Below are 15,633 nucleotides of genomic sequence, written 5' to 3'. Positions count from 1 at the left end.
TCACTGTATTTCCTCACCAGTTCATTCCCATGCCAGTGCTCTATGGAGTTTTTCTTTACATGGGCGCATCTTCACTCAGAGGAATACAGGTAAAGACAAGACAAAAAATTAATTTAGCTAATGTTTTTTTATTTAATTTTTTATAATAAAAGTTCTTGTTAGATCACCTCTAATGTACACCTTTTCTGTTTTTCCTCGTCATTTAGTTTTTCGATCGTTTGAGGTTGTTCGGGATGCCGGCGAAACACCAGCCAGACTTCATTTACCTGCGACATGTTCCTCTCAGGAAGGTTCATCTGTTCACCATCATTCAGCTCAGCTGTCTGGTTCTGCTATGGGTTATCAAAACCTCCAGAGCTGCTATCGTCTTTCCCATGATGGTTAATATTCTATATCATACACTTTATTTATTTAAATATAATATGTGCAATTGTTATCTGAGTTCATTTATATTAAGGGGCGTTCATACACCGTTGCAGAGTGGCTGTATTGTTGGTCACTGAAAAAGGTGTTTCTCCTGCATGATGCTTTGTTATTGGTGATCTGGACAACTGCAACTTTTTAAAAAACAAATGGGATTGGGATGTAATCCTGTTCAAACTAAAATATCATTCTAATTTTACATCTAATCATTTTTCTTGCTGCTAAAAATGAACATTCTGGAGAGTAAAGCGTAATCTCCATACATAAATAATACATCGTGTCATGAACAACGATTATTCACGCATGAATCAAACTCAATCAATGCCGACAATAATTAACACGGTTTTCCATGAATAATGGTTTTTATTATATCCCTAAACAGTATGTGGTTACAGACAAATTATATAGAACTAGCTGGAACTAATGATTATTTTGATAATCGATTAATCTATGATTATTTTTTTCCCGATTAATCGGATAAAAAATGGTGAATTTTAATTCCTGTATTCTATTAAATTTATATAAAAAACATAATTGTATGCTAAATATTTTGTACAAAAAAAGTTTAAATAAAAATGTTATAATATGATTTTTAATTCCTGTATTCTATTACATTTATATATATAAAAAACATAATTTTATGCTAAATATTTTGTACAAAAAAAAGTTTTAAAATATAAATATTACATTATGAATTTTAATTCCTGTATTCTAGTAAAAATTATTTTAAAAAATAATAATTTTATGCTAAACATTTTGTACAAAAAAAGGTTTAACATATAACTGTAACAATATGATTTTAAATTAAAAAAATATATATATATTATTATTTTTTTAAAATATAAATCTCTGTTTGTCCTGAGTTTGGAAGCAGCGGGACAATTTAAATCACTCAAATATAATTGAAATTAAAAAGTAAAAAAACACAATCTTAGCACAAGTGTTAACTGATAAGAGGTCGAATGTTTTAAATGCCTTTATTCTATAAATATTAAATAAAATGTCATATTTAAATAAAAAAGAAACTTAAATATAAATAACCTTTCTACTAAAATATTATTCCTTGTATTATATATAGGATTTCTTTTACAGTTAAATTTATGTTCAAAAGCAATGTTTATAAAACGGCACAGTTTAATCAAAATGATTGTGCTGCCATGAACATTTATTTATTAAAAATATAGAAAATAACATTAAAATTAGTTATTATTAAAATAAAAGTGATGTCACTGACAAAGCTTCTCTGTGCATGCTGCACATATCCGACTAATCGTTAATTAAACTTGTTGTCGATTATTTTCAATATCGATTTTATCGAGTTTATTGATTAGTTATTATGTCTTTACTCCTATAGTAGGTAGTAGGGCTGGATAAAAATACAAATTTTCAGATTAATTACGATCTTCATTTGAATTATCCCTATATTGATTCTTAAAATCCCAAGATCGCTGCATCACGTCAATACTCATTTACAAATAAACTGAACTTTTATCAACTTTGTGGCATCGCTGGACACGGCCACATCACATTGTCAATGAGCAATGTCGCTCATTTCACCAGACATGGCAAAATCAATGAAAATGCTTGTGGTCACTTTATAGCTGCAGAATGCTGTATATTGTGTGATCGCCTATTGAGAATTCTGAAAAGCTTTTACAAATAATTTCCCCCAAGTATTATAGACTTATTATGAAATCACTCCCTAGATGATTTGTATGTTAATATATGCATATATGTGATTTGTTTGCGTCAGGTTTTGGCTCTGGTCTTTATTCGCAAGCTGCTGGATTTTATCTTCACTAAGCGAGAGCTCAGCTGGCTCGATGACCTCATGCCTGAGAGCAAGAAGAAGAAACTCGAAGACGCTGAGCGAGAGGTGAACTTTACAAGTCATCATCTATACATCATGCCTGGAAACATCTTTGATGTTTATAAATCTTAAAACGTGTTAGGAAAGTCACAGAAATTAGCAAAGTAAATGCGAGTTTTGGAATTATTTTATTTTAGTATTTTTTTTATTTTAATTTATTTTGCTTTGCTTTATTTTTTTATTTTATTTTATTTTATTTTGCTTTGCTTTATTTTTTTATTTTATTTTATTTTATTTTGCTTTACTTTTATTTTTTTATTTTATTTTATTTTATTTTATTTTATTTTATTTTGCTTTGCTTTGCTTTATTTAATGTAATTTTGTGTTGCGTTGTGCTGCGTTGCATTAAGTTGCGTTGCGTTACTGGCCAGTAGCTCTAAGATTTTATATGTAAATATTTTCTATGCTTGTTGCTAGATAACCACTGTGTTGATCCATTCCATAATTTAGTTTTTTTTTTTTTCATTTTGAAAGAAATAATCTGCATGGACAAATTAGTGACAAATGTCACGTTTTGGAATTTTTTTATTTTATTTTTGTATTTTATTTTATTTTTATTTATTTTTTTGTGCTTTGCTTTGCTTTATTTTGTGTTGCTTTGCTTTGCTTTGCTTTATTTGTTAATTTTATTTTTATTTTGCCTTGCTTTTCTTTATTTTATTTAATTTTTTGTATTTTTTGTTGCGTTGCGTTGCTTTATTTTGTGTCACGTTACATTGCTTTGCTTTGTTTTATTTTATTTTATTTTATTTTATTTTATTTTATTTTAAGTTGCGTTGCTTTGCTTTATTTTGTGTTGCGTTGTGCTGTGTTGCTTTGCATTGATTTGCTTTGCTTTATTGTGTGTTGATTTGCTTTGCTTTATTTAATTTTATTATTTTATTATTTTATTTTTTTCATTATATTTAATGTAATTTAATTTAATTTTGCTTTGCATTGTGTTGCTTTGCTTTGCTTATTTATTTATTATTTTATTTTATTTTTATTTTTTATATAATTTTATTGTTTAGACTGGCCAGTAGCTCTAAGCTTTTATATTTAAAAAAGTTCTACGCTTGTTGCTAGATAACCACTGTGTTGATCCATTCCATAATTTAGTTTTTTTTTTGTTTTGTTTTTTTTTTTTCATTTTGAAAGAAATAACCTGCGTGGACAAATTAGTGACAAATGTCAACAACGTTAAAGCTGTTAAAGACAAATAATAAAACAACAAAGAAAAACTTTTTTAGCTGTTTGGAACCCCAATAACATGAGTAATTAATATTTAATATATATAAAGACAATGTATTTAAAACTCTGTGTTATGACATGACTTCTGGTTGCAGTTTATTAATATAAAGTTTTTCTGATAGTTTTTCAGAAGGTCCTGGTTTAATGAGAGGCAAACTGATTTATATTTCTAGTTTTACAGCTTGTTATTCAGCTTTCAAAGACTTTCTGACCCTCTGGCAAATATTCTCATGTTTTACTTGTACTAAAATTGCCTTGATGCATTCTTATAAAGAGACCCCCGTTTCACCCACCTAAGAGTTTGAATGTATTTATTTCATGCCAAGAATGGAGCATGAGATTATGTGCCAAAATGTCCTTCAGCAAAGTTATTTAATCTCAAAGGGTCTGAGAAGTTCTGTTTGGCTGGACTGGAATACAACCATCTCTCTATCTCTCTCTCTATCTCTCTCTCTCTTTTCTGGCAGGAGGAGCAAAGTATTTTGGCAGAGGAAGAAGGAATCGTTCAAGTGCCATTGGAGGGACATTACAAGTAGGCATCAGGTTTTGCAGTACAGATAATGTTTTTGTTGTTGTTTTATTAAAGCAATAAGCCACAAGAGGCCAATTTTACCAAGGTTAAGGTGTTCTTATGCACACCACATTTTACCATGGTAAAATCACAGTAATGTGCACCCTCTTGTGGTTTACTGTCATAAACCCACAGAAACGGGAATATGATTAAAGACACCAGTTTTCAATAGTTAAATTTATTATGAATTATAACAGAAATAAACAATGAATTAATTAAACCTAACTGTAGTCTTTTCGCCTTAAAATGTTTGCGTTTATCTACAGTTTACAGTGGCTTCAAACATGGTTCATCCAATCAGAGTTTTCTGATCATTTTGGATGAATACATTGGTTCTCAGTAAATATAGGAATGTATTTACTAATGTTAATGAATAGCACCTTGTAGTAGTACAGTGTTTACAAACAAAAATATAACAAAATTTACATTAAAATGAAGTGAAATGACCCACAGATTTGTCAGAACACCGCTCCACAGCACTCATCCGAGTACTTCATGTTTATCAGCGCGCCAAAGCGTGGAAAATGAATGAAATATTTAAAGCAGCATATCAAACAAAACTAGAGATGCTGCTCTTTTCAACTAAACAGGTTTCAGTGAAAAAAGGTTTCTTACAAGAGGCAATTTTGTTGGTGCTGCACCCATAGAAGCAGTTCACGGAAATCGACGCCGTGGTGTTTGGTCACATGACTCCGTACGTCAGAAGTTTGACCCTTAAATGACTCCTTAGTTTGTCCTGAACAATATGCAATGGGTTTAAATTAATTTATATTATGCGTTGCGTATAGCGATTCCAAAATAGCGAGTCCTCGCATGAGGCCGTGGGGTCACGCAAGGTTAAGTAATCATATTATAGTTCATGAAAACACTGTTATTTGCTGGTTTTCATGATGTTTTTTTTGTTGATATTTTCAGAGATGATCCTTCCACTGTCAACATTACTGATGAGATGTCCAGAGGTTCATTCGGAAATACTTGGAATGTCGTCAACACCAAAAATGATCCAAACTCAAAAAGGTTCTGATTATTATATTTTGAATGTTCCCTCACAGTCAAATGCTATTGATGATTCAAAAATGTTTCTAAAGAAGATAAATAATACATTGTAGATATGTTCAGTAACTGAATTTTGCCTTTTTACTGATATATTGTACATTACAAAAAAGTTACCATGGTAACTAAAGATCCCATCAAATTAGTACTACAGTTACTACTACAATTATTGTTACTACAGTTATTGTTACTGCAATAACTGTGAATATTAAATTAAATGATTTAAACTCCAAAATAAAGGTTTTTTTTTTTCAAAGAGACGTTGAAGCCTATTTTGGCACCATTAAGATTTTTTGCATTGTAAATTATTAACCTCCTGAGACCCGAGCGTGACTGCTGTGTGCATTTTCCATTTCCCTTTTTGATTTGTAACTTGTAGCACCTAATAAACAAGCAAGAAATAAACAAAAACAGGGGGCCTGGGTAGCTCAGTGGTAAAAGATGCTGGCTACCACCCCTGGAGTTTGCTAGTTCGCTAGTTCGATTCCCAGGGCGTGCTGAGTGACTCCAGCCAGGTCTCCTAAGCAACCAAATTGGCCCGGTTGCTAGGGAGGGTAGAGTCACATGGGGTAACCTCCTCGCGGTCGCTATAATGTGGTTCGTTCTCAGTGGGGCACGTGGTGAGTTGAGCATGGTTGCCGCGGTGGATGGCGTGAAGCCTCCACATGCGCTATATCTCCGTGGCAACGTGCTCAGCAAGCCACATGATAAGATGCGCGGGTTGATGGTCTCAGACATGGAGGCAACTGAGATTCATCCTCCGCAACCCGGATTGAGGCAAATCACTACGCGACCACGAGGACTTAAAAAGCGCACTGGGAATTGGACATTCCAATTTTTTTTTTTTAAATCAACAAAAACTAAATAGTTAAGAAAATAGTTTTCCTAAAAATGTATGTCCTCATATGTGGACTGTGGTACTAAGTTGTGAAATTTTAAATAATACCAAGCTAAAGAAAGTCAGATTCTTTTCATCAAATAGTTTATTATGTTTCCAGGAGTGTTGCTTATTCCTGTTTTTGAGACGTTACAGACATAACATCAGAAATTAGCATTTTTTATTGTGATTCAAAGTAATGGCCAGCATCATCCAATCACTGCCAATTTTGCATTATGAAATTCTGAATCTGTGTACTGATAACCACTGTCCCATGTCTGCCAAACCAAATAAACAAAAATTATATTAAAATGAAGCAAAATGACCCACAACTTTTGAGGGAATAATGTCCCAAAATCCATGTATGTGTACATCATGTTTATCAGCGCACTGACGTGAGAAAAATGACCAAATGTTTTAAAACGGCATATCAAATGATACTAGAGACACTACTCTTAACACCTAAACTGGATTAAATCAGAGGCAAGAAATCCTGTAGAAGTGCTTCAAGGAAATCGACGTCATGTTGTTGTGTCACATGACTCGGTGTGTCAGAAGTTTAACCCTTAAATGACAATCTAAAGTCTTGTGAACAGTATTCAGCTGGTTAAATTAATGTAAATTATGTGTTGCCTATAACGAAGCCAAAACGCAAGGTTCACACATGTGTGCGCGGGGTCGCACGAGGTTATAATAATTGTCATTACTGTATTGCTAAAATCTTGATTCTTATTACTGTATGTAACAGGGTAATGTGGGCAAGGAGGAGCCGCTGAAAAGTCAAAGTAATATTTAATTTAAACAAAAAGACACAAACATAAACACACACGGCAGCTGCTTGTGGCTCTCTCTCTCCCAAACTGCCACATCCGGCTCGGCTTTATCCCTCTCCTCGGCTGATTAGCCCAGTTGAGGGCCGGCCGTGTGCACTCACGGCACAGCCCCGCCCTACTCCTCGTCACACTATAATACAAAATAACTAAAATGTATTTAAATGGTTCATTATTTATACACCATGATAATATGTGTTGCACTGCTTTTAATCTATGCTGATTTAAATAAACATTACTGAACTACAGTAACTTTTTTTAGTGTATTACAGTAATACAAATCTAATGATAATCACTATTAAGAATAATGAGAATTACAGGAAACTAAGAAACTGGAAAGTGCTGGTTTTGGGGTGAAATTTGAGCGGGACATGTTCTTGACAGGTTTAATGAAACTCACTTTTGAAAGTTTCCCATATCAGTTTATTATGGTCATACAGTAGTATTAACAGTGATTGAGGTAGCTATGGTATTTCGGAGGAAACTATGATTAACATGGTACATTTTTGTAATGTTTTGGTTTGAATAGATTTTCATTGACACATTTTGTGTACTCTTAATTAAATTATTTAGAGCTGTGTTTGTTGTGTTACACTTATACACCCATTATTGAAATGCTTTTAGAAAAACACATATACCTACAAATATCAGCTTATATTCTATACTCAGGTTGATCAAACTTTTGAATTGTCTTCAGATATTTTTCTAACATTCCTCTGTTCATGCTGCATAATACGTTTATTTATTCTTTCTCTGTTATCAGCCCCCTTTCCTAAACTTGTTGATGTTGAGGTCCCAACGGTAAGTGCACCACAATCTGGTCTGTTCTCATAACAACATCCCTTAAAAACACTTTTCTTTATTCGCATGGCAACAAGTATTTTGACCAAATGGTTTGGCCGCATTTGACAGATTTGATTGTAATCCATCTGGAAGTGCCGTTAACTATTATGTGTCCGTCCAAAAATATTTTCCAACCAAGTGTGTCTGTCGAAAACAATAAGTCATTTGCAGTGTTGGGTAAGTTACTCCAAAAAAGTTAATGAATTATTAATAACTAATTACATCTTCTACATTGTAATAAGATTACTTTACTAATTACTCTCTCTGAAAAGTAATTAAATTACTGATTACTAATTACTTTTCTATAACCCATATCAACTTTGACCAGATGGACAATAAAAGGATAGACATCAAATTATTCTTTTAATTCTTTCAAATAAATGCTATAACATCAAATAAATTATTCTTGAACTGTTCTTAAACTATTCCTACATGGTTAATAAAATCTGTTACTCAAAATCGATCACTCTCTTTAGAAGTACATTTTTTGCCAAAAGCTATATTTCATGTACGCATCGTAAGGAACATTGGAAACAGTATAGTAACAGTAAACAGTTTTAACAAGGCAGAGTGGCCCCTCAACAAACCAGAGCCGAAACTTTATTTGGACTGAAACTTTACAATCTGGAATCATGTGTAACGGTGCAACAGTCTCATGAAGTCCTCTTTGACACCTGAACTTCTTCAGAACATTGAATCTTAATGACACATGCGTTGAAAACAAGCTAGATGCAGCGCAACAAATGAAACAGAACGCAGGTGTCTCGAGGTGCATTTTTAAATATTGAAGCTCATTTTAACTTGACACGGTGTCTAAAATCCGTCAGTCCTGCACGAGACTTGAATGAAACAGGAAGATGCACCACAGCAGTCAAAGACGTCCGTCTAGTGCATGATTACATCAGAAAACTATTGAAACACAGTGCAGGCATACATAAAAATACATTCGGTGTGAACAGCCCCTGCGATCTTTCAAAAGTGTATATCTATGTTGCCGTGTCAAGTGCTTCAGTAGGTACTTGTGCTTCGAATCTGCATTTATCTTCTTACCCGCATTTGTCATAAACTCGTAGTAATAAGGATATTTCCATTTAGCAAAACAGCCACTCGTATCCTCCGACATCTTTTCACTTGAGCGATCTCTCAACATAGTGGCGCAAGCTCACGCGTGCAGGCATACTGCAAATGCATATAAAGGGGTCGCGTTGAATTAGAAAACAAATGTTATCATTAGAAGTTAAATTTCGATTTTCTATTCAATATTGTTTTATGTAGAATTGTTGAAAGACTATACAGTATGTAATGCAAGTATATCATAAGTAACTGTAATTAAATTGCTAAAAATTAAGAGTAATCCCTTACTGCAATTTTTCAAAGGAAAAAGTAATTTAATTACAGTAATGCGTTACTTTGTAACGCGTTACACCCCAACACTGGTCATTAGCATCTCTGTGGAAGTGTCAGACAAGGATAGACAGCATGTGATAATCTTATAGTTGCTTATAGTTGTTTTTATAACTCAGAATGTAAAACGTCTAATCAGTTCTGGAAGTAAATGATTAATTTCACCATAGCCATTTGGAATCAAAATAGTCACAGAGAGCTGCGGCTTAAAAATTGCAGAGCTCATGGTACGTCTGTCTTAAAATAAATATTTGACTTAACTAGACTTTGGGAAGTAAACAGTTAACTTTCTGAGATTTTAAATGTATGATTTATGTATGCTCGGGATGTGTGGCAAAACACAGTGGTAAAGAAAATGGCATAGACATTTGAGGTAAATCTAGGTAAAGTAAAATTTGTTAATGTTTGTAAATGTTACATATGTAGATTTTTTTTTTTTTAATTAATTCCAAATAATTTGAAGATATTTTTTATATAGAATCATTTTTTTCTCACTGTCCCACTTTACCAATACTGCCTGAAAAAATCTGGTATTTGTCAAAAGTGGGTCTTCATATGTTCTTTTTCACAGTATTGAGTATTTCTTCATTTTTGCTTTTGGTAGGAGACATACTAAGCTTTCTATAAAAGTATAATGTCAGGTTATGTGGCATTTGATATGTAATTAAAAGTGCCAAGAAATGTACAATTTCCAAAAGTGTCTTTACCTCTTGTCCGCCCACTTTTTCTGCTGTCTTGGTTCCAGAAGTATTTTTCCCATTCATTTTTTCCATAGACTTCTCATGAAATCGTCCATTAAAGAGTTGTAAAGCATGAACCAAGCCAACCAGCTCCATGATGAATCACAACATCACAGACTTTGTTTTAAGGCAGACGAGTACTTAAAAATCAGACAAAAAGACAAAGGTACAAGTCTGTGTACTTACCGTCTTTCATGAGTGCACGGACTACAATCCCATGAAGCATTGCGAACGACGTAATCGGATATAAAAATATTGATTTTAGGTTGATGATTATAAGTATAGAAACAATATAGTTTACGTTTATTGCTAAATATTCCGACATACACAAATATATAATAGTTTGAGAGTGCAGGGAGACTCGTTTGCATCATTCAGAGTGCATCATGGAAGTGGGCGGTCGCTTCCGGGCTTATTTCATGGGCTTGGTTGTCTGTGGTTCTCTTATTGGTGAAGCTTTCTCTGCTAGAGCATGGGTAATGTAGTTGTTCAACAGGTTTTTAGACAATGAAGATGAAATAACGCAGACTGATGGCTTCAACAGAAGCATATACCATCCATGAACAACCTCGGCGCTCACAGTAGGTCGGTCTTTATAGGCTTATAAGTTATCGTTGAAAATCAGTTTGTCTATGGAAGAAATGAATGGGATTTTTACTTCCAGAACCAAACTGTTACGCTCTATTGTGTATCAAAAGCTTAAACTAAAATTAAGTCAAGATCATTTTTTATTTTAGTTAGTTTTGGAGTTATGAGAAAGTATTTTAGTTTAGATTCAGTTTTTACCAATCATTTCAGTTTTAAATTTTTATTTCAGTTAAAGGTGCTGTAAGCAATTTTTTTTTTCTCATGGAAAGGTATGCAAAACTTTTGACTATTTCCTGAACGATTTTAATGAAAAAAGTGTCCTGAGATATCTCACGGTCTCTGTGACAGCTCTTGACTCTGTAAACAGCGAACAAAAATGTGTCCGTGGGCCGCAGACAATGGCACTTTCTGTCTGTCAATTATTTTGCACGTTCTCATAATATTGTAGTTGCAGCGAATTATTGAGGCATAATGCCATTTTTATGCCATGTTGCTCATAACAGTTGTCAGTAGAGGGCGCTGTTTTGCTGCTGTTGTTTTTGACAACAGTTTCTGCTCTTATCGGTCTCAATAAAGCTCATTTGGTGTTGTTCTAGAATGGCTAAAATCGCTTAAAGCACCTTTAACGAAAATGTTTTCATTTAGTTTTGTTAACGGTAATAACAGTTGTGCAGCCTTACTGTTGCAGTCTATAGCAGTGAGTTGCCATTTCATAGAGAACATATTGCTATAGTTTGATGCCTCATCTGTTTTCTCCTCTGTTGTGCTGTCGTTTAATTCAGGTGAAGTAATTTCTCTTTTAATGTCATTTTACAGCCTGTGTAATAAAAAAGCGCACAAGGAACATCGATGGGAAGGTGAAGAGAGATGAGCATCTGATATATCTTATTCACTGTGTACACTGTGTACACACTCACACACACACACACACACACACACACATGTGCCACACCTCTGCTCCCTGTCTTGTTTCATGTATCTATATTTTTACATTATATCACAACGCTAAACTCTTTTTAGTTTATAGATATATAGCCTGCTGGTAATACCAGCAAATAAAGCCAATACATTGATAGTTCTTGTGTGCAAGATAAAGAGAGAGTGTGTAGCAGAATTTTACAATTATTGTCTCTGAAGTGTTTTATATGTTTGTATTTTAAAAAACAGTGTTCCTGTTCCAATTAAATCGAACAATTTTCACTTTCCTAAAGGTTTGGATAGCTTCAAGCAAATATGTTTACTGATGTTTTGGTGATATATCTACAGTAGTTGAGCGATCAATTAATAAAACTGCATAATGAATATCTTATTAACGTGTGTGTCCTTGAGAAGGACACTTGACCCCAGTTTGCTCAAGGGACAAATGTCCCTGCAATTTTTGTGTACTGTAAGACACTCAAATAAAAAATAAAGCATCTGCTACTGTATGAATGGTACATAAAAGCTTACTGTAAATCCTTAATATACCTGCAATAGCATTAATATCAGAACATTTACTGTATTTTGTTGAACAGTTTGCATTTATGCATAGAAAGCATTGAAAATCAATTTTAGCGATTTAATATTTTTTGCAATTTATTTATACTACGAATGCTGCTCGTATAAAAGTGTAAATATTATATCCATCAGTCTTGTCTAGATAGAGTTTATGCCTATATTTTCAAAGCTGTATGTTGATAATCACAATGCCAAAGTGTAGATGTGTTTTCATGCTAATATTCGAGGCGGAGAGACAGCTTTGGATACTTTCCTCACAAGTAATTGTTTGTATTAAGAAATGTAATGCATTCAATGAATGGAGAGTCTTCACGGATGGATTACATTCCCTATTCACTAAAGCAATAGTGTTTTAGAAGGGCAGTTTTTACGTAACATATAAATAAATGTTTTAAAACGTTTCTGCATGTTGAGGTCATTCAATGCATTATTTTCATTTAAACCCTATAAACTTCTACCATTTCTATTGCTAAAAGTATTTATAACTAAATAGACAAGAAATCATTTTAAAATTACACAATTTAAATGTTTTGCTCTTGTTATGCTTATTTGTTTTATGGATTATACAGTATCTTTACACTGGTGGTTTGAGAACAATTGCTACTCTGCTGTCATCAGTTAATTAAAATATGTTCATTCTGACTTAAGCTTAAGTCCTACTGCATTTTTGCAATAATATGCCAATTACTTTTCACTGTGTGTTGATGTTTCTGTAAGTTATCTAGGTGTGAAAAATGAAATGAAGTATCACTAAATCCTCAATCTGTGTGGTGTGACTTTCACTGGAATCTTTTAATTGTGTTCTGTAATTGTTTTCGAATATGAGACATGAGCATTTCATTCATTGCACTTACACAACCCGTGAGAAAACGGTATAAATTTACAGATTTCTGGAGTTTTTATTCCTCATATTTCTTCTACAGTGAAATAAAAAGCTGCTATATGGATGTCTTTGCAAGTATATCTCGCTATGATGAGAGCTATTTATGTAACTGGAATATATATATATATATATATATATATATATATACAGTTGTGCTCAGAATGTTTGCATACCCTGGCAGAAATTTTGGCATTGATTTTGAAAATATAAAAAAAAACTGTCTTTTATTTAAGGATAGTGATCATATGAAGCCATTTATTATCACATAGTTGTTTGGCTCCTTTTTAAATCATAATGATAACAGAAATCACCCAAATGGCCCTGATCAAAAGTTTACATACCCTTGACTGTTTGGCCTAGTTACAGACACACAAGGTGACACACACAGGTTTAAATGGCAATTAAAGGTTAATTTCCCACACCTGTGGCTTTTTAAATTGCAATTAGTGTCTGTGTATAAATAGTCAATGAGTTTGTTAGCTCTCACGTGGATGCACTGAGCAGGCTAGATACTGAGCCATGAGGAGCAGAAAAGAATTGTCAAAAGACTGCATAACAAGGTAATGGAACTTTATAAAGATGGAAAAGGATATAAAAAGATATCCAAAGCCTTGAAAATGCCAGTCAGTACTGTTCAATCACTTATGAAGAAGTGGGAAATTCGGGGATCTCTTGATACAAAGCCAAGGTCAGGTAAACCAAGAAAGATTTCAGCCACAACTGTCAGAAGAATTGTTTGGGATACAAAGAAAAACCCACAGGTAACCTCAGGAGAAATACAGGCTGCTCTGGAAAAAGACGGTGTGGTTGTTTCAAGGAGCACAATACGACGATACTTGAACATAAATGAGCTGCATGGTCGAGTTGCCAGAAAGAAGCCTTTACTGCGCCAGTGCCACAAAAAAGCCCAGTTACAATATGCCCGACAACACCTTGACACGCCTCACAGCTTCTGGCACACTGTAATTTGGAGTGACGAGATCAAAATAGAGCTTTATGGTCACAACCATAAGCGCTATGTTTGGAGATGGGTCAACAAGGCCTATAGTGAAAAGAATACCATCCCCACTGTGAAGCTTGGTGGTGGCTCACTGATGTTTTGGGGGTGTTTGAGCTCTAAAGGCACGGGGAATCTTGTGAAAATTGATGGCAAGATGAATGCAGAATGTTATCAGAAAATACTGGCAGACAATTTGCATTCTTTTGCACGAAAGCTGTGCATGGGACTCTCTTGGACTTGCCAGCATGACAATGACCCTAAGCACAAGGCCAAGTTGACCCTCCAGTGGTTACAGCAGAAAAGGTGAAGGTTCTGGAGTGGCCATCACAGTCTTCTGACCTTAATATCATCGAGCCACTCTGGGGAGATCTCAAATGTGCGGTTCATGCAAGACGACCAAAGACTTTGCATGACCTGGAGGCATTTTGCCAAGATGAACGGGCAGCTATACCACCTGCAAGAATTTGATGCCTCATAGACAACTATTACAAAAGACTGCACGCTGTCATTGATGCTAAAGGGGGCAATACACAGTATTAAGAACTAAGGGTATGCAGACTTTTGAACAGGGGTCATTTTATTTTTTTCTTTGTTGCCATGTTTTGTTTTATGATTGTGCCATTCTGTTATAACCTACAGCTGGATATGAATCCCATAAGAAATAAAAGAAATGTGTTTTGCCTGCTCAATCATGTTTTCTTTAAAAATGGTACATATATTACCAATTCTCCAAGGGTATGCAAACTTTTGAGCACAACTGTATATAATATATATATATATATATATATATATATATATATATATATATATATATATATATATATATATATATATACTGTATATTAATGTAAAATGATGCATAACAGTACAAAGTCATATAGCAGTCTGACATAATCCTGATGACTGAAAAATTATATAGTCTTACTATACCTCACACACTGAGATACATTTTTCATAAAGTGGTCAAACACATACAATAGACTGAAAGTGCTTTTAACATCAGTCACAAAAAAATGGAGATGTGGAATCTATAAACAATACTGTTGGCAAGAACAGGGATAACTGTAACACTTGGGATTTTCTTTCTGAATGTTAAGCCTAAAGCTTTGACATGTGAAACATCTATGACATGTCAATAGTCATTCTCCGTGTCAATCTACCTTGTTACTTAAGTTAGATTTAATTACACTAGAAGTACACGAAGATTGATGCTACATTCGTAACACCTGCTATGTAATTATATAATTCGAGCTATGTGATAATATTAACAGTAAACAAACTGTTAAAAAGTATTGGGACATTTAAATGTGCAGGTAGCTTTTTCTTATGGAATATCACTCAGAAAATGTCCCAACTGCTTGACACCAGGGGTGGAAAGAGCACTGAAAAATAATACTCAAGTAAAAGTACTGTTACTTCTTAAAAAATGTAGTTTGAGTAGAGTATAAGTACCTGTCCTAAAAACTACTCAAGTAAGAGTAAAAGAGTAGCTCATTTAAAAGTACTCATGAGTAGTGAGTATTGAGTACTGACTTGCGAAAGCTATGCCCCTTTATAATAAAAACTCTATTCTGCAATTTAAAAATGTAGCACACATACCGTAACTTACATTCCCTTTTATGGCTGTTTGCCAGAAAGAATAAAAAATATAGGTATTTTATAGGTGTTTGAGACTGACAACTTTTAAAATACATCACTTATCTATGATACTGTAAACGCTACATGAATCTGATGGAAAAAAATAAAAATAAAAGGGTGACATGATTGCAGAAATGAAAAGATGACAAAGTTGTTTTCAATACAATGATCCCCATTTTATATCAT

The 15,633-nt window shown here is 33.6% G+C and overlaps 1 protein-coding gene across 3 annotated transcripts in view; it reads left to right on the top strand.

Moving 5' to 3' along the window:
* The window catches only part of slc4a10b (solute carrier family 4 member 10b), a 109,076-nt gene extending 94,592 nt beyond the window's left edge, over positions 1–14,484 (top strand). For all 3 annotated transcript variants that reach the window (XM_051709489.1, XM_051709487.1, XM_051709488.1), the window contains 7 exons: positions 21–89; positions 207–380; positions 2,177–2,299; positions 3,991–4,055; positions 5,010–5,111; positions 7,618–7,655; positions 11,246–14,484. In XM_051709489.1, the coding sequence (XP_051565449.1) occupies positions 21–89; positions 207–380; positions 2,177–2,299; positions 3,991–4,055; positions 5,010–5,111; positions 7,618–7,630 (546 nt within the window). In that variant the 3' untranslated portion in view covers positions 7,631–7,655; positions 11,246–14,484. The remainder of the gene's footprint in view (positions 1–20; positions 90–206; positions 381–2,176; positions 2,300–3,990; positions 4,056–5,009; positions 5,112–7,617; positions 7,656–11,245) is intronic.
* Positions 14,485–15,633: the final 1,149 nt, after the last annotated feature.

This window comes from Myxocyprinus asiaticus, chromosome 10 (genome assembly GCF_019703515.2).
Source record: "Myxocyprinus asiaticus isolate MX2 ecotype Aquarium Trade chromosome 10, UBuf_Myxa_2, whole genome shotgun sequence".
Lineage (NCBI taxonomy): Eukaryota > Metazoa > Chordata > Actinopteri > Cypriniformes > Catostomidae > Myxocyprinus > Myxocyprinus asiaticus.
Note: the sequence above shows the minus strand (reverse complement) of the source record. Positions and strands in the feature narration are given on the sequence as shown.